Source organism: Harmonia axyridis, chromosome 5, assembly GCF_914767665.1.
Source record: "Harmonia axyridis chromosome 5, icHarAxyr1.1, whole genome shotgun sequence".
NCBI lineage: Eukaryota > Metazoa > Arthropoda > Insecta > Coleoptera > Coccinellidae > Harmonia > Harmonia axyridis.
Window position 1 is genome coordinate 22,645,506 of NC_059505.1, and position 27,874 is coordinate 22,673,379.

Consider the following 27,874-nt stretch of genomic DNA (forward strand, 5'->3'; position numbering starts at 1 on the left):
AGAATTTTTGTTGAGATGATTTTCTCTCGCTCCGGGCGGTCAAGCAATCCAATCCCCCCGCGAGACTTGAACAAAGTTAGCCAGGTTGCGTTGGTATGACGAGGTGGTCTAGAGGTTCGCTCACAACCTTATCTGGCATCGTTTACCTGAGTGCAATCCCTTAGCCAAGACACGACAGCTGAGAGAGGAAAGTTGGTCCGCGACAAGGTATTGAGGGCTACCCGTTGAGTTTTTAGGCACAACGGGCTCCTATTTCCCCACACCTGTATAAGAATATTTTAGTCATAAATTACAAATTAATAATATTGTAACCCCATTATACGAATGTTTCTTTTTCAATTTTTTTATATTCTGCTTTGTGTGAAAGGAAAAGATTGTGGTTTCGAGCCTTACATGTATAAGGTTCACGGATTTTGGTTACATTTGTAAGAATTGTTTTATAATTTATATTACTGTTAATCTTAGACTCTGATACCAGTGGAGAAATCCGCTGTTTAGGGGTCAGAAATAAATCTTCAATTAAAAAAAAATATATATATATCATTAATGTGGAACTCGGTGTTTTTTGCTAGGAGACTACTTCCATCCCAGAATTGAGCCTTTTGATATAGACTATAGATGAATAAGAAATGTATAAGGTTTATTCAGAAGTGCCAGTTTATTTTCTAAAAATACTCCCCCATATAATAAATTTTCCCACGTGAACGATTCGGCACCTCTTAATAAAACAAAATTAATTATTAATTATATAGAATATTTATTAAAAATCATTTATCTTTGGCAATTTTTCTTTCAGATGATTAACTGTTATTAATTTAAATACCTAGTAATAAATAGAAATGTTTACATGATCTATCAAAAACATGGCACTTATGGTAACAAAAACTTATAAAATATTTTGTTTTCATAACAGGCATTTAGCACATTATCTGATAAAAATAAGTTGTCATTGAAAACAACTCCATTTATTATATTATTAAGCAAATGCATTCAGGCTGTAAAATATCTTTCCTTGAAAAATTAATAAGGAAAATATATATATACATACATACATAATAAAATTTTGATTCATGAAAATATTTTCTTAAATCTTCTCTTTGGTAAGTATTACGTGAATTTTTTACTATAAAATAACACTTTTAGTCTTATTTTTGGGAGGTTTTGGTGGTGGTATAGGTGGCACATCATTATCACTTTGTGAGTCGGACACTACAGGAAGTTGGATATTGTTTATCGTGTTTCTGGTTGAATTACGAGAAGAATACAAGAAACTAGAATTTTCAAGGTTGCAGTAATCACTGTTGATTTCACTCCTCAGTTTGATTGGAATTGGGGGTGGAATAATATCTTCTTCACTTATACTTGAATCTGTGGTGCCTGAAAATTGTTATATCAATTTTAACAATGCACGAAATCGTTAGAGAAAAACATATCAGATATCAATTAATTCAATTATTCAAAGTAAACCTTCCTCTTCAGATTTATTTAACCAATTTTATCCATAATTATATGCAATATTCTGTTGATTCCTCACTTGATGGAAATACGTCGATTTATATATCGATATTTGGAAGAAATCGGAATACTCTTCACCAGTAAGTATTCTCGGATAAGCATGTGGCCTATAAAATAATTGTCTAATACTCCATACCGCATGTTGAAAAAAAACTTGGGTTTTCCTCTATTCAAAAATGTGTATTTTGGTCTTATCAATAAATTATCTATTATTATAATTTTGAAAAAATATGTAGTAGATAAGATTAGATTAGAGGAGGGGACGAAAGATCATCCGATCTCGCATGCACCTTGACCTAAAGATCTATTGTACATCCCCGCGCTGTTTACCAGTCCGGCAGTATTATTATTATTATTTGAACTGGGGTCGTTTTGCTTCGGTGAGCCTTCCGGGAACTGCGACCATGCAGATCTTTTGTTCACGGCAGTAATGTCTCGATGAACTTTATTTCCTTTCTGTGAAATACATTCATCACTTAAGGCCAGTTTCATAATCCATTCGAAAAGGCTTTCATTGGTAAAGACCGATTCATTAGAAAGTGGCCTTTAAAGGGGGCTCCGTTTCCATGAACATATTCCGAATTTTCTTATTCTTCTAGAGAAAGTTTTCTTTTATTCGTAAGTCTTAAATTTCTTAGGGTTGACTTCTCTGAGGACTAGTGATTTATTGTGTGCATTTGGTAATATTTCATAGAAATTGAAATTAGTTGAATTAAAATTTTGTGTATGAAGTGAAAGTAAACTACTTTAACAAGAAAGTTTGCGTGGTAGAGAAAATCTTGTGATGGAAAATACACAACAGAACAGATTATGTTATGAAGTCATAGAGCATGCGTGAAGAAAAGGATCCCTATAAACGGCCAATATTGGGACTTTATGAGGAAGGACACTTCAAACCTTTATCTAACATCAAAATTGGTTTATGAAAAACGTTTCATTTGTAAAGGAGAATTCTCCCATAATATGAGACTCTACATTCCATGTGTAGCATCTGCCGCGATCGGTCGTCTATCACAGCGTTTATCGGAAAATTAATTCAAAGTATTTTATTTTCGCACTAAATCAATATAAAACCCGTCATGAATTCTTCAAGTGATGGTGAATACTCTGAAATGGAGATTGATGATAATGGGGAATGGAGATCAGTTCATCACAAGAGGAAAAGAGAAAAAAATCCTAACTCGCCAACACAACAACAATCTAAAAAACTCGCATTTCCATCTGTGGGAAAGGATGAATCAACACAAGTCGCTTATCAGGATAATACAACTGGGAATTCCAATGATGTCACACGTGTGCGCCCGCAATCAACTCAAAACATAAACATTGCCAGAGTAAACAAAATCACAGGTAGTGATAAAGAAGAATATGGCCCATTTAAGGGATTTCCATCCAATAAAAATGCAACTCAAAATACTAAAGAGACCAGAACTACAAACCAAACAATGAATGAACAAGTGCCAAACATTACAATTCATCAAAATATAAACTTGAATGAACAACATAAGAATAATAACTCACTTACTTCTGAAACAATGAAAGACATAATTAACAAAAAATACAATTCACTCTACTATATAAATACAGACACCAATATCAATACCAGAATCCAAATGGCGGATATATGGGAAAAGGAAAGACCGCAAAATAAGGATACAATTCTGAAAACGAAAAAAGGATTTTTACTCAAAACAGATACCCCAAAAGCAATTATTGAAGAAACGCTCAAGAAAATGAAAAACAGTAAGAAAATTAACGAATATTCCACCGCTACACCCTACATCCAAAGGAACAAGGAAAGATCCCTTCCACTTCCAAATTACTCCTGTGTAATTGCGAGAGTTGAAAAAGAAATCAATGATGAAGAATTAAACAACCACTTGAAAAAAGCAAACTACGAGTTCAGATATTGCAAGCGAATCATTTCCAAGCAAACTAACACACCAACATCCTTAATACGAATTATCACCGGAAACATTAACACTTACGAGAAAATTCTATCTGAGGGTGTTTTCTACAAAAGCAGACATTATCCAGCATACCCAAGCAATGCTCCAGATCCAGCACCGCTCCCTTGCAGCAAATGCTTGCAGTACACACACTGCACCAAAGATTGCACCGAACCCACCAAATGTTTGAAATGCAATGAGGAACATTCTACAAATAAGTGCAAATCAAATCTCCCCCCAAAATGCAACGGCTGTGGCTCAACAGATCATCAGGCCTGGTCTTTCAAGTGCCCTAAGCGCCCCACTCAACCCATTGAAGGCATTCCCAATCTACCAGTAAAAACACTAAACAAAAGAAGCAACCAAATCGACCCAAAAATCTGTAAAAAGTCAAGAATTCACGCTCCAGTTACCATTCACGATACAATTGTCAACACTTATATTTCAAAATTGAACAACCCTAAAAACTCGAATAGAGAAAATCTAATTGAAAAATTGAAGAAAAAATTCATCTCTGAGTATAATGTTGACACAGCCCTCACCTTCGTTGGAAACAACTGGGTCTACATACTTATGTTTGATTTAGACCTCGACGAGCCTAATTCCCCGACTGAGACAGTCCATCAAAATATGAGCCGGAACGTTCGATTGTGAAGTGGATTTCATCTATTGCAATGTAAATAGCTACCTACCCAAAAAATACCTCATCAATAATACTATTGAAAAATACAACATCAAGTCGGCACTGTTTGTTGAAACTAAAACTAAACCTCAACATGAAATAAGTTACAGGAACTGGGACATTATAAAACATGATGGCAATATAACTAATCTAAATACCAGAGGTGGTAGCCTGGCAATGTCGCATTCTTCTCTCAATATGAAAAAGTGCAATGGTCCCCTTATCAGAAATCCTTTGAACGAAGTGCTACATATAATTTTTCCACTGAAAAACGAGGAATTACATGTCTTCTTACTGTATGTTCATCCCAATGGCGAAATAGAGGAAACTATTCTCAATATGGCAGTTAGATACCAATACTGCATCATAATCGGCGACCTCAATTTAAACACCGCAGCGAAACACAAAAAGCTCAAGGATTTCCTGAAAAATTCTAACTGCATAATGGCGAAAACTCCTCCAACCTTCCTGATGCCTAATAACAACGACAGCACGCCAGACCGTATTATATATTCAAACTCTCTTGATAATTGCCTGAAGACAATCGACGTCATTCCAGACCTGGGGGCAGACCATCAAGCTATTATATTTAAACTTCAGGTAACACTGAACAATTCAATAAATGACGATCTCCACTACAATTTCCATAAGTCCAACATAAAAAAGATAAACACATGTATGGAAAAATTTATCGAAGATGTCAGTGACCAGCCACTTGACAGGAATGTGATTTCTGATTTTCTAAAAACCTTGGAAATCAGCACATTGGATAACACTCCGAAAAGGCCTATCATCTACCATGCACATGAACTCCCGCCCTTCATCATTCGATTGATTAAAATTAGAAGAAGAATGTACCGTGAATACAAGTGTAATCCACAACCAGAATTCAAAACACACATAAACAGATACAATAAGAACATTCACAGGCTTATCCAAGATTATAAACAAAACAAATGGCTGGCTGCATGCGAAGAAATTAATAACTGTCAAGGAAAACGTTTTTTTCAAGAAATAAAAAAACTATCTGGATACAAAAAAGCTCCTCGTATTAAAACTATTGAGGAAAATGGAATAACTTATAACACCGATGCTCAACAAGCAGAGTTGTTCGGAGAACATTTTTCAAAATTTTATAATGGTACGCCACAGGACAACTTTGATAGATGCACTGACTCCATGGTAAACGACTGGAATGAAAAATTTTTCAGGAAAAATTCCGAAGAAACAAGCAATAACATGGTCAACCAAGAAGAATACTTTAACATCCTTCACAGTCAAAAAAATACAGCTCCAGGTCCTGACTCTATATCGTGGAGGGTGGTGATAAATTTAAGTCTTGAAGTCCACCTTTTCATAATATCTATCTTTCAGTTTTGTCTAAACAAACAATACTTCCCACCAGAATGGAAAATAGGAGATATTATAGTCATTCACAAATCCAATAGTAACCCCAAGAAAATAAACAACTACAGGCCAATAACGCTACTGCCAACAATCGGAAAATTATTTGAAAAAACCGTGAAATTCAAACTATCTGAAGCAATTGCAGGGCGCATTCCTATTCACCAGTTTGGTTTCAGAGAGCACTGCTCTACCCTCCATCCACTTACAATTTTGTCATCAAATGTACAAACTGCCAAACTGAACAACCTGAAATCCGCTGCTTTGTTTTTAGATATCCAAAAGGCGTTTGACAGTGTATGGTACAAGGGGTTACTCTACAAGCTGTACAAACTCGATGTACCCACATATCTGATTGAAATCATAAAGGAATTCCTCACTGCCAGAAAGTTAAGGGTAAAAATAGGGAACAACAAATCTCAAACGTTCACCATCGAAAAAGGTCTTCCTCAGGGTTCACCACTGTCACCTCTTCTGTATAAAATCTACTGCCATGATATGCCCGCTTCAATCGTTGACTTCCACCAATACGTTCTCCAGTTCGCTGACGATACAGCCTTAGTTGCCCACAAACGAACCCTACCACAAGTTATTAATGCTCTACAAGAATTAATAGAGGCTACAATTGAATGGCTGAAGAAATGGAAACTACAATTGAACCCCCTTAAGACTGAGTTAATAATATTCAATCATAAAATTACGAGTTATTCGCCAAGCATCACAATCTTCCAGCACAACATACAGCCTAAAGCTAACCTAAAATATCTAGGATTTCAATTGGATCAAAAGCTGAATTTCAAATACCACAGTAATTCAGTTAAAAAAAGGGTAATTTCCAGAGCTGAAATATTCCGCAGGCTTACCTACAAGGATAAGGGCATTAACAGACAGACTGCAGCCATTATCTACAAAAGTATATGCAGACCTCTTATGGATTATGGGCACAACCTTTACTTGGGCTGCAGGAGACCAACCATTAGACCACTTGAAACGGCAGAAACAACAGCAATGAGAAAAATAACCAAAATTCGCCATCCGAATAATCCGTTACACAATCCTCCAAACCCATTGCTGTATAAGTTGCTTAAGGTTGAGCCTATAGCAGACAGAATCAGGAAGCTGTCCATGAAATTTGCCCAAAGGCCGAACAACTGGGAAATCCTGGAACCACATTTAATCCAACGAAACCAGCATTCCATGCCCAGAGCAAAATATCCTCTAAAGACCATCAGAGAACATCTTGAGGAGTTCAGAGACAGTCCTGCCCACTGAAGATGCCAATCAATGATTACCACTTCGAAATCTAGTTGATTCACCACTATAATATAATGTTTTTTTTTTTTTTTTTTGCTTTCCGTCCAAATGTTAAATCTCCAAACTATTTATCTACAAACATTGTTTAATCTCATATTTCAGTTATTGTAAATTTACCTGGCTGTAGGACTAATACTGTCGATGGCCATTTGGCCCTTGGGTCAATAAATTGCGTTTATTATTATTATTATTATTATGAGACTCTACTTTCGTTTATGAAACTGGCCATTATTCCGGCTTCAACCTTTAAACGATCGCGTTGGTGTATTTTATACACCAAATCGGCGCAGAACGTAAGCAATCGTATACGAATGCTCAATCAGCATTCATCTCACTATTTATTCTCAAAACAATGTTTCTTCTTTGCGCATCTGCAGTTTCGGTCACATCATCGAATGTTTAAGGTGTCGCAGCTTCAGTTATATTTTATGGTGTACAGAATACACCAGCGCGAGTAACCATATAAGTATTTTATCGAGTTCTTATTTGCAAGTTTTGTTGTTTGCAGTTATATTTTCAAGACTTTTCGAGTCGTAGATCTTAGAATAGATTTATTTTTCTACTCTATTCAGGCATAGAGTTAACATAAGAGGTCTAAACAATGACGTAGGACGAGTTGAAGCAACTCCCTCAAGCCATATTAGACATCGACTCAGAATTGCAATAGTTGAGCTATGTACTTAATTAACTATAAAATCGCTAGTAGGTATATTAAAATCGACTGTTATAATTACATACCAACAGAATCCCTATTGCTACTAGCCCCAGAACTACTTGCTCCTCTCAAGATCGAATTCGTGCTAATTGGTCTTCCAAATTGACCACTTGGAGGTCGGCTCAATCTCTTTTCCCTCTCAACTTCTGAACGCAGAGGCCGTTTTGGAGTGAGCTTAAATGAATAGTTATTTTATATTTGGTAAAAATTTCATTATGGTCAGCAACTAATATATCTGGAGTATTCAAACATTTCAGTAATAGCAAACTTGATTCAGATAGATTACATAAGAAAGTCAGCAACAAATTTTTCAACTTAATTGAATCTAAAGGAAAATATTCATTCAACTATCACTTCTTGGGGGTACAAAATGTTCTAAATATTATTTTGCAAATCACCTCTTGTGTAAGTTCAAATGGAGCCATTCCATTTGTTGAATTATTTATTTCGTTGTCACCTGTATACCATTGGGTACCATTTCCTATTGGACTATGAATTTCAGATTTACTAGATCTCCTCTTTTCTTTTGGTGTTTTATGTGACTTCTTATGTGTCAGAGATGGTGTGGGTGTTGTATTCTTGCTTGGAGAAAGTAGACTCTTCGTGCTGTTAGCAGATCTGCTAATGAAATGATTTTTTCTATTGTAAAATTTCTATTATGAATTAATATGTACACAATAGTAAATTCTGATGGTTTAGTAATATAGCTAGGTGAACAGATTAATTAGAAATAATGTTGGTATATTTAATTCTCTTTAGATCAGTTTAGTAATTTTCAAGATATCCATTTGAAATAATTGGGATAAAAGTTCACTTCGCGGATTCCGGAAAAAAATATATAGAGCTTGTCTTTGGCTCATAACAAATTTAGAGACTTCAAGTGATTTCAGCTTGCTGAAGGTAGCTTTGCACTTAATTTGCATTGTTAACATTAAACCATCAATAACTTCAATAGTAATGAAATTAGAACTCAGATTTCTGACAATTCGATATTTCTAGTAATATCTCTATTTATGGTTAGAAAAGTAGTATATTTCGAATTTATTCAAACAAAAATGATAATAAGCGGTATGTAGATATTATACAAAAACAATGACGGTTGAAATACGGCTGAGTACAATAAACCTACCTCAAATAGGATTAAGGTGAACAATAAAATGATTATGTTCTTGTTTTTACGCTTTCAAAGATTAATTTTATAAATTAGTGAAGATACATTTGTCCAATGTAGTAACAGAGGTGTATTCTATTATTCATAGGATGGAAAAGAATTCTCAATTTACTTTATTACTCTAAATTAATTTATGATGCGAAATTTTTTAACAATGAACAAATTTAATGAATACAAACATAAAATGAAAGGTAATTTCCAAATAAAACTGAATTGAATAATTATTCATGAATAATTACCGTATGCTCCAAGCTTCAAAATCCATTTTCCAGCCAATAAATAAAAACAGGATGAAAGGTAATTGAATAATATTATGGAGAAAAAGTTAACATAAAAATAAGAAATGAAAAGTAAAAACTAAGCAAAAGAAGTATTTCTGGTATGTAGATTAGGCAGGATTCCCCTGAAAGTCAGAAGGTTTTTGTTAGTAATATCCCAGATAACCATATGTAACTGTTAGAAAATGATTGAATGTAATTAGACCCATATTGAAACGTTGACCAATAAATCAAAAGGGTATCTCCTAAAAAAGCGAGCAAATTGGCAAGACAAGAGTTAGTTAGTATAATACAAATTTGGGTTAGTTTTGAGTCTTATATTGATGACTGTACAAACCTGTTGGATGTAGGAGAATTTGAGAAATTAAAACTAGACGTTAATTGTTTTAATGACGTTACTTGGTTTCTCGTGAGGCTTGATACTCGACTACGACCTCCAAAAGAACTACACAAATGAAAAAGCAATCATGAAATTATAGCAGCTATAAAAATCAAATATTTAAGTATTATAACATTACATTTAGATTAGCACAAGGTGTTTAAAAAAAAACATGGAAATTATACTATTTGAATCAATGTTATTTTAATTCATTTAAAAGTCTGGGAAATAAGTATGAATAAGTTTTCAAGTTTTTCGTATTTTTGTCTTTCACTTATGTCTACTTGTTTTAATGAAATACATAACAAAATATATTCCAATATGGATATTTATTTACTGAGATCAAATGCATTTACTAATCATAGGAATGAAAATAAACGAGATGCTGAAGTTTCAAAAGAAATTTGGCCACCGGAGTTCTCGGATTTATATCCATTCGATTTTTTGGGGCGTTCTTTGTGGATATTGAAACTGAAAAAGAACTCCGCCAACGAATCATTGCTGGATGTGACGCTACCCGAATACATTACGTATAATGTAACGTATACAGATCAGACTGAGTAAAAATTTTGTATGTACAGGGTGTTCTGATTTGTTTCCGACAAACTGAAATGGGTGATAGATCACATCATTTTAAGCAAAAAAAGTTCCTATGAACATGGGTCCGGAAATGCTTCGTTTCCGAGATACAGGATGTTAAAGTTGAAAAAATAATTCGCGTTTTCTTTAATATGTTTTGACTGCTTCGAAATCCTTTCATGAAATTCCTACTCAAATATTAAATTTAAATTCATTTTGAAAATTTCTAAGGCGAAATGCATGCGGATTTTCTATTGCCCACTAATAAGTAGAAGTGGTATGCTATGTAATTGTTGTTTTTATGTGTTATGAATATTCTGTTTCCTGAAATATTGCGTTGTTGGGATGCTTTACGAATACTGAGTTTTTATTTTCTTCGAAGGTCTGTAAACTCCTATTTCTCTGTAGATGATTTCTTCTTTGTATGCTTCGTTCGGGCCTTTGGTAACCAATACCATTTTCCTGTATTTGTTGATAAGCTCTTAACTTAGTTAACTATAATTATAATTAATGACATCTGAACCTAACACACTTTAAATCTGTCATTGTGTATAGCCATTTTAAATCTATTGCCGCAACAATTGTTGAATGTAAAACAATCAATCATTCGAAGATGTCATTTGTGCATTCAACAGAATTAAAAATTATTATGTTATTTTGTTTTGTTCTAAATTGTTACTTCTAAAAAATATTTAATTCAAAATTATTACAAATTTGTTTCTACATGTTTTAGAGATTACGAAAATATGGATTTGGCTTTAAATGCGTTTTTCTCTGAAACGGTTGCCCCTAGCAACTTAAATGAGTTATACCTTTTTTAACTAGAAAAGTCAGGGGAATCGATTTTTTTAGTCCAGAATGACGTACAGGGTAGCACAGAAAAGTTGCTACGGTTTAAATGGGACGAAATGATTGCCAGTGGCGCCCTCTAGAAAATACAACCAAATCGACCACAAATTTGAATTTCTCACCTCAAAAAACCCTATGTACCAACTTACATGCAATTATTTGGAATCAGTCGTAAGATATTTAAGAAAACGCGAATTATTTTTTCAACTTTAACACCCTGTATCTCGGAAACGAAGCATTTCCAGACCCATGTTCATAGGAACTTTTTTGCTTAAAATGATGTGATCTATCACCCGTTTCAGTTTGTCGGAAACAAATCAGAACACCCTGTATATGAATAAAGAATAATGTACAGTTATGTGATATCCCAGTGATGGCAATCCGTATTATATTCCCGACGAATCCGTAGCAAAATAGAGGTTAACATCTAACAAATAACATTGAATCTTTAGTCCAGTCAACTTAGAAATTAACCTCGGCATTTGGGATAGATAGACAGAAACTTTTATAAACTTGTATTTTGACATCCGAAAAGTTGTCTCAAAACCTACATATGATAGCGTGTTAGCGACGGGTTTTTGAACAGTTTCAAAAATCTCGTTTCCTCTAGGTTTTTTTGCTATTTTTTGTCATTATCAATATTGTAGAAGATAAAATTGTCTATAATTTTTGTTTCGAAAGTTTTTTATACCTTAAATCGTTTTTGAAATAGAGGGCGGAGAGCATCATTTAAAGTCAACCGATAGTCCCGGTTAAAATCACGTTATATAAAGTTTGTTAATTATTGATAAATACATAAATGAGCAAGTGATTCTGATTCAGTTTCATCATCAGTATTTCAATTTAAGTCACACATGCAAATTCATTTTCAAAACTGTTTATAAGTTTATTTTTTTAATAAATAAATATAGATATTTATGTTTATGAATTATTTTTGGACGCAACTTGGATGGTGACCTAGAAAACTAAAAAAGGCAACTAAATTCAAATATTCAGAAATATTGCACTCAACAGGATCTACGGGTCGTCATGAAATAATAAAATCCATGAGATCAGCTGCCGAAAATTATTGAAAAAATAAATTCCGAGGTAGCAGTCCGTAAAGTTTACCGCGGCCCAATGAGTGTTAAGCAAAAAAACTCGCAAATTTATTTAAATAGTGAGTAGTTATGACGTTCAGTATTCTTCGATGATCAATTTATTGACCTGATTATTTAATAGTATCTAGAAGTAATTTGTCAAAATGAAAACACAAATGATTCCTGAAATTTTGGGCAATGATGATTTTCAAAAACTTACTCGTTTACAGATGATATGTCAGTATTGAGATGATTTGTTCTAGCAGACTGTTTCCTCATTGTTACTGAATTTTCAATTTTAATATCAGAAATCTGAAATTGGGACAATGGTCAAAACGTGAAAATTCACAAGATAAATTTCCTCACCGCTTTTCCATATTTTTTCACCACATCTTCTTTCATCAAGGTGAATCGACTTTCCAGTTTGTCTTGCAGAGGTTGTAATATACTAGGAATACAATCTTTATGAATTTGAACACATAATTCTAGAAGCGGGATTTGATTTGCTATCAAATCCTTTAATTTTTGTACTAAATGCTCGTCTTGTGGGTTATGTAGACTGTATGCTTCTGTGAAAAAGGTCTCTTCATAATTCTTTATGCCGCCCATTACATTAGGATATAATATACCTAAAATATTCATAGATAGATATAACCATATATAGAGAAGAGAAAAGAATAATTTTATGTTTGATTCAATTTAAGAAATGATGAATCAGGTGAAAATAAAAAATTGGATTAGAAAGCCAAGCCAGAAATGATTTTCTCTTTGATAGATCCGTAAAATCAAAGAGAAAATCTTTTCTTCTACTAGAGCTGATATCCCATTTTTTATAATCTTGTTAATTTTGGAGTTGGTAGAATATAGTACTGATACTATATTAACAAGATTTTAAAAAATATTCTGTACTATTCGCGTCCATGTTTAAAATTGGGCAATTTATCACAGGTTTTGGACAGAAATAATAAATAATCAAATTCCTGTGCTAAATTGCTCAATTAAAAAAAATATCTCTACTTAAATAGTTTGCCATTTTGTACTCAAAATATTGAATTTATATTACCAGTTAAATTCAAATTCAGTGGATAGAATAGAATACCCTAGAAATAACCAGTGTTATTTTATTCTATTGAGTCATTTTGATTGAATATTCTGTTTTGAATAAGTCCAAAATGGCTGAGTATGCTTTTCTTCCGTCGTTTCGCCTACAGTTACAGTTAGAGAAGGAAAATCCTCAGAAATTTTCAAGCCAAGAGAGTAGCTCGACTAGGGAATCCAATCCCGCACCAAAATATCAATCCCGCAAATCCGCGGGATAAAAATTATCAATCCCGCGGATCCGCAAGAAAGCGGGATTGTTAACAACATATACACTCTTTGTATTCCACCTATTATACATGCTCGTAAGAAGGTCTTATGCTATTAAAGACATACTATAGTATAAAAGTGTTCATTTCATGGCAACAGCTGACAAGTTTTGCCGCGAAGAAACTCTAAAAATCTGACACAAGATACAAAGGTCGGGAGGGCATATAAAGCTTCGAAAACTAATTGGGATTAAAAACATGTGTTCTGTTGAAAACATTTGGCATTTTAAAACCTTAATGCAAAATCGTAGGATTTTCCCGTATGTTGAATGTGTAAACAACTTCCACATAATTCGAAAGCGAAGATAGTGTTATTTTTCGTCTTTGTAAAATACCCCTCTTTCAATTAGGGTAATAGGCAATGCTGTTTATATTGGTTGGGTTGCCATGTGTTATTTATTGAACAGACGGCTTAGTAAAAACGATTTGGTGATTTTAATTGCAGGGAATATTGATAAACGCTGCGGAACGGACCAACCTCATGTTACATAGATATTATTGGAATCGATATTACCAGAACAAATGGAACATTTCAATCAAACAATACAAGTTGTATAAAAAACACTTTCGATTTATCTCCTAAGTGAGTTTGTAAAAGCTTTATTCTGAAAGTGTCAATGTCTTAATTTAATTGAAGATTTTTCCTTGATTAAACTCCCTGCCTGATTTATCTTTAGCAGTCCATGAGAAGTATTGCTTAACTAATTTTTTAGTTTTAGCATCTTTAGGGTCAATCTTTTACCAGTCATAACTCTCAAAATCTGTTTGCCAATCAGGGGAAAGTGTAAATGCAAGATCTTGGCCTCTCCATACCCAAATTCCAGAAATGGAACTGTCATTATCTTTACCGAACAGACACATCGATGCGAAGGCAGCTTTAGGCATTTTATCCAAACGTTGGAACATTACAGTGATTAGGTTACAGCTCATGAACACTTTGGAGAGTTCTTCTGGGTATTTGTATTCATAGAACCAAATTGAGTAGTTTTCTGGATCGAATTTGTCGCAAAAGTAGGGAATGGATACTGTTGTTTTCAAGAATCAAGACTATATTTTCTTTAGAAATATAAAAAGGCAGCCACAAACTGGGCTAATTTGCCACTCTCGAATAGAGGCGCCTGAAACAGTCGCTTCACTGTTTCACCCCTAACGCCTGTTATAATGACTTTCCAATTAGCTGATCATGAATCGTAGTGCAGTTTCAGCAGTAACTAGTGTTGCATCTTCGTCCGTAACTTATGAGTGGTTTATTGCTTTCTGGGACGTTTCAGAAGACATTTGCGCTTTTATTGTCTAATATGTAGTTTTAATATAGAATCCCGCAGAATTTCAGAGGGATTTGCATTTGCGGGATTGGATTCCCTAAGCAGAAATGCTCCTAAAGACGAATATTTAGCCTTGATGAAAGTGATTCAAAACCTCAATTCAACATGAGCCAATTCCGAGCTATAAAGGTATGTGGACATAAAATCACTAATATACTCGAAGATATTTTTTAATTAAATTGAAAAATATCTTACCTGTCAAAGTGAGACTCAAAGGATTTATTTGAATATTTCTGTCCCTATTATAAATCACAATATAATTACGTAGTTTCCTATTCGCTTTCTCAATAGTTTCGATGGCATAAAGAAGAGGAGAAATTTCATGAACCTCCACATTTATTATAGGAAACCACCTCAAAATACCAGGCAAAGGATGCGATATTATCAGTTCAGTTCTTTCCAACCATAAACTGGCAAACTCGTTATCTATTTCCAGATTTGGATCTTTCCTTGTTAATGGTCTGGAAAATGTAAATTTCCTTATATTATTCACTTGATAGTATTTGAGTATTTGTTCTGACAAAGGTTTTCCAGATAAACGTTTTTGCTTGGACTCATCCATAACTGGATCCACTTTATTTATTTGAATATCTATTAAAGAGTTGAGGAAAATCTATCGAGTGAATATTAATTGGGGGCTGAATATTATATCAAAGAAACACTGTAAATTTTACACAGTGTTTTATTTCCTCATATCTGAAATACTTCATAATGCGCGAAATGATGGATGATAAAATTTCTGTTCGATGTATGAGAAATTTTTTCAACAGAAAATCTTAGTTCTTTGAGAAAATGAAATTTATTTATTTATTCAATTTGGAAACCGAAAAAAAATTATGAACATAGCAAGTTTTCCGACATTTTGAAATTTTTTCAGAGTTCTTCACCTTTTCTGAATTGAGCACTCAAAAAGTCAAAAATACATAACTGAACACACTCAATAGGAATATTGCTCAGTGATGGCGTTGAACACCCTACCCTGTATCTAACTTATGCTTCGTAAACGAGGTATGTCATATGATTCTCCCGGTGTCATCTACGCGAATATATATAAAATTGTTTGAATAGTTTTCTTGGGTTTTTTTTAGCACAGGGTTCTTGACCAGTAAATAGTTATTTACTTTTTCATAAAATATATTTATTTCTACATATGTTTCGGCCACCAATGGCCTTTTTCAAGGAAAATACAACAATCCATTAGCTTCTGTAAAATACAAACAGTGATAATATCTAAATCAATTTTAAAATTTTCTTTACACTTACTTCACTATTTTCGTCAAAATTACATTTAATAAGTAAATAATACAAGACAATTATTGGCATACATGAAACACAAACAAATTATATTGTCAGGATTATGAACGTCAAATTTAATTTTTCAACTCAAGACAATATTACAACATCTGAATGAATCGATAACAGCGAAATTTCTTATTTGGGTTTATAGTTGGATGTTTTCATTGTAGATGGAGTTATATGGAGAATTTTCTTGGGAATTGTTCTATTTTCTATTATTTTATCAAATTGCAGTATATTTGGGCTGAATTTTTCGTATCTGTTTTATCGTTCATAGCCTCTTTATTTTTCTTGATATGAATCATCTCCAATATATTTCGAGTTTTGCTATTTTTTTCTTTTTCTAAGATGGAAAAATTTTCGAAGTCCATTTTATGCTTCTCAGTTTGTTCGTGCTTTTTGAAAAAATTTAGCCAAAATATACTGCAATTTGATAAAATAATAGAAAATAGAAAAATTCCCTAGAAAATTCTCCATATAACTCCATCTACAATGACAACATCCAACTATAAACCCAAATATCATGACAATATAATTTGTTTGTGTTTCATGTATGCCAATTGTCTTGTATTATTTACTTATTAAATGTAATTTTGACGAAAATAGTGAAGTGTAAAGAAAATTTTAAAATTAATTCAAATATTATCACTGTTTGTATTTTACAGAAGCTAATGGATTGTTGTATTTACTTGAAAAAGGCCATTGGTGGCCGAAACATATGTAGGAATAAATATATTTTATGAAAAAGTAAATAACTATTTATTGATCAAGAACCCTGTGCTAAAAAAAAACCCAAGAAAACTATTCAAACAATTTTATAAATCGATAAGCACAAGAAAATCAACAACAAATAATATATATATATATAAAGGTTCTTTGTGCTATCAATATTTCACTCAGAGCAGTATTTACAGTGGACATTGTTGTTTTGAAATCCTTATTTTTCTTCATCTTAGGAATTCAATGAATATCTGCCTTTTGGATTCCATCCCACCTTAGGTATTCCTCTTGGAAGATTTCGCGTATCTCACGTTTCGTCTCGTCCGGCTCTGCCTAGCTTTCGGAAGCTAGGTTGAATGAATGAAGAGAAATAACAACTGAATATTTATAGGTCGATATCCCTTACCCCCAACTGTTTGAATTAAAGAAACCACCATTAATTAAAAAATTTATATATATATCTGAAATATTGTTATTTCCAATAATAAATTTTTGGATTATTTCAAAGAATAAAAGATGTAAGTTCCTTGAAACTTTTATTTTACGTTTGGAATGTGTGAAAACAAACAAAAGATTTCGTTCGTCCGCTGTCCAAAGCTTTTTTGGGAAACTGTAAGAACTATTCTCACGAAATTTGGTACAACACGACTCGTGAATTATTAAGGGAAAGAATAAAGAATGGAGCAATCAAATCGCAAAAAAACATTCTCGAAAGCTTGGTAACACGTAATGATATTGAAAACCTGAATTGAACAGTACTAATATTTTTCAGTTTTGACTCAGATTTCGGGATGAATTACATCGGTTCGAATCCAAATGCTCAATATTCATAACAAAAATGTATATTGATATTTATTAAGTATCGAGACATTTTGAGAAGAAAAGGAAATAATATGCCATAGTGTAATATTTGCAATGTTTTGTTACAGCAAATAGAAAAGGATACATTGTTTATCTGATTCGGTAATGTCTGGTCCAGGTGGTGTAAGTTTATTTAACAACTCAGCTTTAGGAAATTCGTTCAGTATTCTACTGTTGAAATCTGCTAGTCTCTCATATTCTTTACCTCTATAAATCAATACATTGTTTTGCAAAAATTGGGGAAATCCTTTTCCATAATAGCCAACCCTGAAGTATTCTGGTTCTAATCTAACATTTTTGATTATGTCATCATAGAAAGTTGCTATTCTCTTGTAAATGTTTGAGAGTTGTTCATAATCAAAAGTTTCTTCTTCATACTGCTTAGCCAACTCATGGCATTTTTGAATTGCACACTCCCACATCTTGAATAAACAATTTTATATAATACATACAATTAAAATGATCAATTAAACATACTTTGCCCTTATCATAATTGTCAATTATGTTGTAGTAAAGAGTTTCTTTTAACTGCCTGTGAGTAGAACAATCCTCATGTCTTGTGCTCTTAAGTAACATTCCCAGTTCTTTATCAGACCAATTTAGTAGTTTAGCATGCAGCTCCAAGGTAAAAGCAGCTTCGGTAAAATTATCGCAAGATAAATGCAGATCATACAATTTGTTCAAATATCTTATATACATCTCTTGACGTTCTATTTCAGAATAGAATTCCTAGAAAAGACAAAACCAGATATTGCTGATTCAAATGCTACTTTCCCTAATATTATCAACAAAAAAAAAAATGAAAGCACAGAAATTTTTGAAAATAGTCATATTTGATTAAATTTTTAGTACATATTCTAAATTACATAAAGATGAAACCTCTATAAAATAATTAACTTTGGAAATACTACACTGCATAAACAGTGTTCAAGTAATATATAACAATATGTAGTAAGTAGCATTGAGAAAAATATGTGAAGAATTTATTCAGAAAGCAATATCTTCAAATGCTTCTCCATTTAAATATGTAAATGATTTTCGAGAACAAATGCGAAAATGAAAATGTAGAAATAATAATAATAACCACAAGGACCGGACACGACAGAGCTCTACCCTTCTGATATTTTAAATATCTGGGATTGAGTGAATGTTTCTCTTAGCAGAGAGTGAGAAGCCGACTGCGAGGAGATTTCTTATCCTACGCGTATAGGCTAAAGTCGGGGATAATAATAAAAATATTCTATTTCCGGTGATTATTACTGGATACTGAATATTTATCTGAAGTCGTGGTATGACGAAACAATCGTCGTAAAATAGAAAAATGGCCGAAATACAATATTGTTTTCATTTTTTTTTCAAATGTTAATTAGCTCATAGATTGTATGTTCTGAGTGCTGATGAAAATTAAATGTAGAAAAAAAAATAATTAACTTCCATCAAGTCAAGTAAAGACCGAAATAATCTAATAAATAATGCATTTCCGGTTGCTTGAGAGCAGAATAACTGTTATGTGGATTAAAGATACTCATTTACGCGAGTTATGCACTTGTAATTTGTTTGATTGATATTTAATTTTAATTGATAAGAATAATGACATCTTAGTTGGACAAGTCAAAATATATCCAGAATTAAAGGAAATGTGTTTTAGTATTTACAAAACCGAATGAATATTTACTTGCGAAACTCAAAAACAAAATATATACTCTCTTATGGTTGTAGCCATTATTTATTAGGGAAATATCGCAGCATCCTCTTTTCTATGACAATATCATGGAACAGTTTTCTGGCAAGTATAGACGAATATAATTACACTTTACATTGTATGATAACGTTATGATATTTATTTCATTAAATAAAATGAACTATTTTCTAATTTCGTACTATCACAATTATTGAGTTGAAGCGAGAAATTATTGACCCTAAACAAACTTTTCAGTTCGTTTTATTAATTGGTCTAGGAAACGGTAGAATGGAATATTAAATAGAATTAGGTGACGTTGATGAGGATATAAACATCAAGTCTATTTTGTGTTATAAGAAGAAGCTGCATTTGACGACTTTTATATGTATTTAGACCGCTTATTGAACAGTTTGTAAAACTATTGAAATTTTGTGTGATATCACATTAATTATAAATAACTTACTAGTAAATTAACCGTACAACTCATCTTATTCTCTTTATTATCACCTATAATGATACATCTATACTCCAGTAGCCTTTCCATTAGCTTTGTAACAGTTTCAACAAATTTTATCCCTTCTTCTTTCATTGTAGTATGCTGACTACACAAATCTCTCAAGATGTCGTGAAACATGTTTTTATATTCTTCATCGCCTCTTCCACCTTCAACTAATGTATCTAATTTTGCTATCATTTCATTTTCGAAGCTTTTGAAATTTCCTTTCACATGAGAAGAATCTCTTTTTGTGTCGCCGTATCCTTCATGCACGTATTTTGACGAATAAAATTCACACTGCATCATATCGAAAAATATAGGAATTGTTGCTTTCCTTAATTCAGGTTCTGGGAGTAGGGTCATTTCTAATACAAGTCCAACTAATCCAGGCACAAATTGTGCTTTGTATTGTCCTAAAACATTGATCAATGTTATTAAGAATTTTATATACAGTAAAAAGTCAAGAATTCGAAACAAATGAAACTTTTGAACAAAAAGTAATGAGGCTATCTTTTACGAAAATATGGGAAAGTTGACTTTTTGATAGGCATTTAGTATTTTTAAAATTTTAAAAATGATGCATCAACAAATAAGTGATAGATATAATAGCTACGCGCATTCCAGATTGGTCAAATTTCACGTTTCTTTCATAAGTGGCGTTATGTAAAGAAATAACGGCAAAATTTTATGTTAGCGTTGAAAGAAACGATTTAGAATTCAACTAAAGGTTTACCAAAGTAAAACTGTTTCTAATATTGGAAAATGATATGTGTTCCAGAGAAAGGGGGACACTGATGAAATGTATCTGGTAAAATAAAGAGCATGGTTGTAAAAAAAAAACATTGTGCTTTATTCACAAATGGCCATTGACCGAAGTCCTTCAGCCGAAACATGGTTGTATTAAACCAGTCTATTTACTTTGTGTCCAAGCTATTAAATGCTGATATATTCAGAAATCTGATGATCTGAAAACTGGAGAGCTCCTTGAAAGTTACCAAGGTAAATGGAAGAACTATTAAGAATGATTCACTATGTTTCCATATCTATTTAATACTAAATGAATTAGTTAAATTCCTTCCTAATAATATGTCAATGATGAATTTTTAACCCAAACTAACATCTACATTGAAGTTAGAACTGAATATATCTACTTAAAACTACCAAATTATACAATCAGATGTACCTTAGGGTAGTTGTCTTGGCCCGTTTATGGATCTGACATTAAATCTTATTCCCTTGAATCATATTTTCAATATATGGAATTGCAACTAGACAAAAAAAACTCACATTTAAGAAACTCAAGAACAAGAAATACAAATATTCATACTCAAAATACGTTCATGTTGTGTATTTCTGCAAGAAAACACAGAGAATCGATCATTTAAAAATCCAATATGAAAAGATTATCGAAATCCTTTTTGAATATAAGCTGGCTACTATAATTAGGATCACTCTCAGCAATATTTCATATTTAGTTTGTTTAAAGTGATTCATCTTCTCAAGAAAGATGTAACCTCACATACCAGCATACCAGCGATTTGCAGATCGTTAGGTCAAGATAATCAGCCTTTTGAGCTACAGAACAACATTGTTTCATAAAATACAGATAGATAGTTATTCAGAGCGGCCGTGAATAAAGTTATCATATCCAGGATGATCGCCAATATTCGGAACGAATAGGCACCCGAAGAAGAAGAAGTGCTTAAATTCATAAAATTGATGCACAGCTTAACGTTTCTATGAGAATAAATAGTGGAACTATTAGATCTACACCTTCATATTGGTACCAGAGCTATTGCATACCAAGTGTCCCAAGTTATCGTATACAGGCAATATCTAGCTTATTCCACAAGATATTAAAAAAATAAAAAAATTGCTTTGATTAACATTTAGTACCTTTCCAATGATGTATAAGAAAGGTTCTTACATTTGACAGCCCTGTGGTAGCTACCCCTCACTTTTTATTTTCAAATGGCATCCCCTGTATATTGTCAGTGGAAATTGCGTGTCATTCTATTTGGAATAAACGATAGCACATACTTGGTATTTTTTCAGTAATAACAACAAAAACATTAATATTTTGTGACTTCTTTTACGTTATTTAATTATCCTTATAAAAATGAAATTACTCCACCTATGTTTGTACAAACTTCACATATGAGAAGTAGATGTATTTTTTAAAACAAAAAACTTGCTTCAAATGTTTTTTCGTTTTTTGAATTGCATAGAAGGTATTTTTATTGCAATTCATACTTCACAAAATGTGAATGTTTCTGTTGTTATTAATAAAAAATATCAAGTGCTATCGTTGTATTCCAAATAGAATGACACGCAATTTCCACTGACAATTTACAGGGAGTGCCATTTGAAAATGAAAAGTGATGGGTAGATTGGTAGCTACCCCTCAGGGCTGACAAATGTACGAACCTTTTTTATACATCATTGGGAAGGTACTTTGATGTTATACAAAGCAATTTTCTTTATTTTTTATTATCTTCTCAAATAAGCTAGAAATAGCCTGTAAACGATAACTTGGGACACCCGATATTGTTCCACCTCATAATACTAGGCAGGTGGCAGTCAAGAAATCTTGGTATAAATTTGGCGTTCGGAATGGAGTTCTTGTAAAGTCATCAACGAAAGTCTAATCGTTGATCATTCAAAGAAAATTCTTCCCAGCAAAACTTGGTGTATTTTAAATCGACTTAGCACTGGTCAAGATCGTTGCAATAGTATGCTCTTCAAATCGCATTCTATTGAAATGGGCTTTCAATAGAATGCGATTTGAAGAGCATACTATTGCAACGATCTTGACCAGTGCTAAGTCGATTTAAAATACACCAAGTTTTGCTGGGAAGAATTTTCTCACTATGTGAGTGTGGCGTAGAAGGAATATTGACCACTTGGTGAATACTTGCCCAATTTATAAATTTCATAGTGGTTTCCAAGCTAACTATTCAATTTCAGATTCCTTTTTAGAATGGGTCGCTATCTTTAAATCATTATAATGCAAACTATTATATTTATTACTTCTTTCTGGTTCTTTTCTTTTTTGATTTTAGATTCAGTTATAATATATATGATGTCAACTTATGGTGAAGAGAAAGGATGGAGGGGATTTTGTTTTGATGAAGAGGAGGCCCTTCAATATAAATATGTCAGCATATTCTGTAAACAAATACACAAACCAATCAATACATCTATACGGGGAGACCTAGTTTTTGTGGATGTTTTTATTTGTACTCTTATATCATATGTTGAAATGTATGATGCCCCGTTTACATTTCCTCTGCTAATTCTGAGATTTCATCTACACATACTTTATTGTTAGAAGTTATAAATTTTTTGTGTTGCTATATCTCAAAATATATATTGCTTATGTATTATAATATAAAAGAGAACCTGCATGAAAAATAAAGAAAAACATAGAAGCAAATACATTAAAAAAATAGATATTACTCACCCAAATTGAACCACATTGATCGTATTTCAAATCCAGTTTCCCTTCTCATATCTTTGTATCTTTTGATTATTCTCAGTCTTTTACTGTTCGAAAAAGCCTCAAGTTGAAGAGCTGGTTGAGTCATAAAAGCAATGGCACAATGGAAAAAATTATTCCAGGCTTGGTATTCAAATTTTTCAAAATAGTAATCTCTGATTGTATGAGAAAAAAATCTAAGGGATTTCAGAATAACACTATTTTGTAGCATAATCATTTCGCACCAGTCAGTTGGAAAGACAGGATTGCTAACCAGTTCTTGAAATACTACCAAGATTTCCATAAGAAAGTCCAATATGTCATATTTTGTTTGGAAATTATTGATATAATTTGTATAATGGGTTTCTGTCATTTGTCTGAATATGTCGATCATTATAGCCACTAAATTTCCCTAAACAAAGGAGTTATATAAATAAAATATGAAATATTTGGGATTGAAAACTTACATCATGGGGATTCTCCCTATGCATATGTATGTGAGTTTGAATAGCTGTCCTCAAATCTGTTTTGATAATTTCTTGTATATCATCAAATGTGTTACCAATATTTTTTCTATGCAACAATTTGAGTATATCACTGAGTATTTTTATACATAATTCCACCTATATAAAAGTAAATGAAGGAAATTGTTGAAATTGTCATTAAAATATATTAACAGCATCACTTTGTAGTAGCATAACAGGAAAAAAGGAACTGAGAAAAAATTGAATTGAACAAAAACTTTCCCCTTCACTTAAAATTCGGTTTTCAGTTATGGTGCTACAAAGATTATATGTATCCAAAAAGCATGATGGCTGTTAGTATATGGGGCTTCACCTCTTCGGAATATCCTCTATGTTGATTGAGACAATGCTGAGTGGTTCCCAACAGCTGCGCTACCTTAGCAACCGATCGATTTTGCCTTCTGCCATCTGGTCTGACACCTAATCCCTAAAATACCCAGTAAAGCACCTCTAACTACTTTCCCAATAACAACACAAAAAAGTATTTAAATGCTTACAGTTATAGTTATTGTTAAATGTAAAATGAAAACATTAAATATCTATTAGAAGTCGATACACAGGGTTAGAACTATTTAGAGGGGCACTACAGGGATTTCGAAAACCGTTAAAAATATAGGGTGGCTTAAATTACAAAAAAGTTGCGGTATTTAGGGATGAATGTGTTGTGTGAACAGATCTTAAATATATCCGATGGTTCCCGAGATATCTCAAAAAAACTGAGAATCGAGATTCTCCACTATTAGAATCTCTATATTCTTCTAAATTCTTTTTTTAATCATCTAATATTAGATAATGATTAAAAAAAGAATTTCGTGAAGTTATCTCCAGAAAAAAATGAGCTAGCTATACAGAAAAAAGAAAATCTCGATTTTTAGTTTTTTCGACATATCTAGGGGACCATTGAAAATATTTTAGATATGTTCACACCAACACACTCATCCCTAAATGACGCAACTTTTTTGTAATTCAAGCCACCCTGTATTTCTAACTCTTGAGCAAGTTCTGCACCTTAGTTAGGATAATATATATTGAGTTATTGGATATAGGTGACCAAATATATTCCAGTAAATTACTCTTTATTTCTATTCAGTAATGACGACGTTTCGGCTATTGTTTGTAGCCATTGTCAAGTCATTATGAAACAAGTATTTCTAAAACAGAGTAAGCACTATCGTTACTATTATTCATGATCTCTGAGATGTGAAAATATATGTACAATTATATTCTTGGGAAATTTCACGGAAGTATCAGATGGACAAATGTCATTTATTCGTCCTAATTGTACTCTTATGTGCGGAAATTCTGTTTTTCAACTTTTGTTTTGTTGTGCCAATATATTGTATTTCTAACGGCTTTCCATATCCCTGTGGTGTCCCTCTAAATAGTTCTAACCCTGTTTAAGAGGGGACATAACATATCAAATGAAAAATAATTAATTGGGAAATTAACAACTACATGAATTAACCAAAAGAATGGGAGAGAACTATTGGAGTGTATCAAGAGAAATTGGATTGCATCTAAGAAGCACTACAGATATGCAATCATGAAAGTAATTGCCTTATAATGCATCTAATGGAAAACCGAAAACAGAGTTCAGAAAATAAATGGAATTTCCGAATTTTGAAGAATCAATGGAAAAAACAACCTCAGTAACCTATATAAAAGAATATATATACATATACCTATAAGTAAAATACACATACCCACACGCATTTCAAATTTTTCTCCGTGTTCTCATGCAAGGTAGTTAAAGAATTCTGACCATCCATCTAAATTTCAGAAAGTTAAGTAGTTATTCGACGTTAAAACACTCATTCCCAAACAATACAAACGTTAATTTAAATTCGTGGTCAAGAGTGCTGTGGAGAAATTAGAGTGGATTTTCTGTGATTAAAAGTAGCGCTTAGGTTGTACTAAGATGTCTACCCGGACATCTTAGCTTGTACCATATCATTATCTGATAATTTTTCGATTTCAATTCAAACTGTCATATTTGGATTTTAGAAACTGTGAAAAATTTTTAGTAAATACAGAATGGGATTTTCCGATGTAAAAAAGGCATTCATGAAATCTTACTTCAGAAATGGACAGAAATTTGAAGGCGAATGAAAGTATTCTATAGATGAAGGATTAGGGCCTAGATGTTCCCATTGATTGAGAATGATTGAGAAGTGAAAAACCAGAATAGTATATTGTGTAACAAGTGGGGAAAGACCTACTTTTCACACGAGTGAGAAAAGGACTTTCTCCAATGTTGCACAAAATACTTTTCCTTCAATTGCTATGAAAAGTAGCGTATTCTTCATAGCTTACTCAATTTCAAAACTATGTATTGCTCATACTGTGGGAAATATTATTTCTCACGGCACTTTGCTCACACCTCGCTTGGTAGACCAATGAAATTGGGCTTTTGAGTCGTTTCTATGGAAACGCAATAAATTAGCACATACTTTCAACGAAGGCCATTTTGATTTGAATAATGTCGAAGCCATAAAACCCTAAATGCCCCTTGAAACCCTGTGCGTCAATTTGCGCGCTCCTATTTAGTTCCATAGATCACAATAACTGTACGATTTCTGGTATTACAGCTGCGTTCAACACAAGTTGTGTTCTGCGTACTGCTCCTGTGCTTCAATATGCGTTGCCCCATAGTGGTTCACAAAATACGGTACCACACCATGTCATGCTGTAGTGCCTTAATATGTGGCCGGGCTAACAGCAGACCGCTATTGGGAAGAAATATTTGTACCATTTATTGTTGAATTGAATTTTGAAGAATTGACTGGAAGCTACTTCTAACAAGATGGTGCAAGAACACGCACGGCTACAGAAACTTTTGCCTTTTTGAGGAACGTTTTTCAGGATCGCCTTAACAGTTCGAATACTGAGCATGAATTTCCTCCAAGTTCTCACGATCTCACACCTTGTAGTATTTTTTGGGGCCTCATTTGAAAAATTGTATTTTTCAAGTACCTATGTATAACTGATTTAGTCCAGCTGTAGGACCGAATTATCGAACAGATTGAAAAGTTAACAATTCACCCCATACATTGGATAATGTCTTCAATGCCATCACAAAAAGAAGTGAAAAATGTTAAAGCAGAGAGGTGATCATTTCCAGCAGCTCCTTTGGTTCAAATTATGTTTTGTATGGTTAATAATTAAATGAAAGTCTCTTGTTTCTTAATTTTATTTTTCGCATAAATACTCAACTTGTTTCGAATGAGAACTTTGAGCTGATTTCTTGAAATTCCATGACTGAAAGTTGTCCTCATATTTAATCGATTCGTGCAAACCTGCCAATGAAATTTGCAAGTTGGAGTTTGTGAATCAAGGGGAAATTAGCTCAAAAAAGTCGAAAATTGAACTGGAGGTTTTGTTTACATACTTCGAATCACGGAACTATATGGTACGAGCTAAATGCTACTTGTAATCACAGATAATCCACTCTAACTTCTCCACAGCACTCTTGACCACGAATTTGAATGAACGTACGTTATACAGGGTGTTTCACGAATGATTCTACAGGCTTTCAGGGCAGATGTGGGACATTTTGGTGAGTCTGAATCAGTGTTTGAAATTTGTCCTAGCTATATTTGTTTAAGAGATATAGGCTGTTTTATGTATTTCATCAAAAACTTTCAATCGGCATAACTTTTGAACGCATGCATGGATCTTCATGAAAATTTGAGGGAATGAGTATAGGCCAATGCCTAATATTTGCACCTGGTGACTTATCGATAGCGCAGGTCCGGACTGGGAAAATTATATTCTTTATTCCATATCTTGTAAAACACCCTGCACATCGAATTTTCAAAGAGTAAAATTTTTCTCAGAATCTACAATGGATACTTTTTCAAACAAGCTCATTTGAAATAATGGCACACTTCGCATCAATATTTTATGAGCTATTGAATATCTGGAATTTTCGATTCATAGTAAACACCTGTGTTTTTTCCGAATAATGCGTTAGTTAATTCATATTGAATTAATTTAATTTCTGAGTAGAATGACTTAAGGCAGCATTTCTAACCTGTGGGGGAACCCCCTAAGGGGATGCGAGCAAATCGAAGGAAAAAATTTTAGAAATTTAAAAAAATTGAAAACCGGCTGAAATCAGACACACGCATACAAAACGAAATACTTAAATAGTAGGAATCAGAATGTGTTGCGTTTTGCGATAGTATATTACATAACAAGAGTTGTAAGAAG

General features: G+C 32.9%; 1 protein-coding gene across 14 annotated transcripts in view; it reads right to left on the reverse strand.

Annotated features, from left to right (window-relative positions):
- Positions 1–737: 737 nt before the first annotated feature.
- Positions 738–27,874, reverse strand: part of LOC123681116 (dedicator of cytokinesis protein 1) — a 54,465-nt gene continuing 27,328 nt past the window's right edge. For 2 of the 14 annotated variants that reach the window (XM_045619322.1, XM_045619331.1), the window contains 13 exons: positions 23,976–24,089; positions 23,606–23,761; positions 23,124–23,550; positions 19,628–20,073; positions 17,961–18,212; positions 17,569–17,905; positions 14,802–15,197; positions 12,281–12,543; positions 12,135–12,226; positions 9,366–9,473; positions 7,978–8,218; positions 7,603–7,753; positions 738–1,377 (listed from right to left, as the gene is read on the reverse strand). In XM_045619322.1, coding sequence (XP_045475278.1) covers positions 1,124–1,377; positions 7,603–7,753; positions 7,978–8,218; positions 9,366–9,473; positions 12,135–12,226; positions 12,281–12,543; positions 14,802–15,197; positions 17,569–17,905; positions 17,961–18,212; positions 19,628–20,073; positions 23,124–23,550; positions 23,606–23,761; positions 23,976–24,089 — 3,237 coding nt within the window. In that variant the 3' untranslated portion in view covers positions 738–1,123. Of the gene's footprint in view, positions 1,378–7,602; positions 7,754–7,977; positions 8,219–8,989; positions 9,154–9,365; positions 9,474–12,134; positions 12,227–12,280; positions 12,544–14,801; positions 15,198–17,568; positions 17,906–17,960; positions 18,213–19,627; positions 20,074–23,123; positions 23,551–23,605; positions 23,762–23,975; positions 24,090–27,874 lie in introns of those variants that run through there. The other 12 variants (XM_045619325.1, XM_045619324.1, XM_045619323.1 and 9 more) reach the window with 12 other exon arrangements.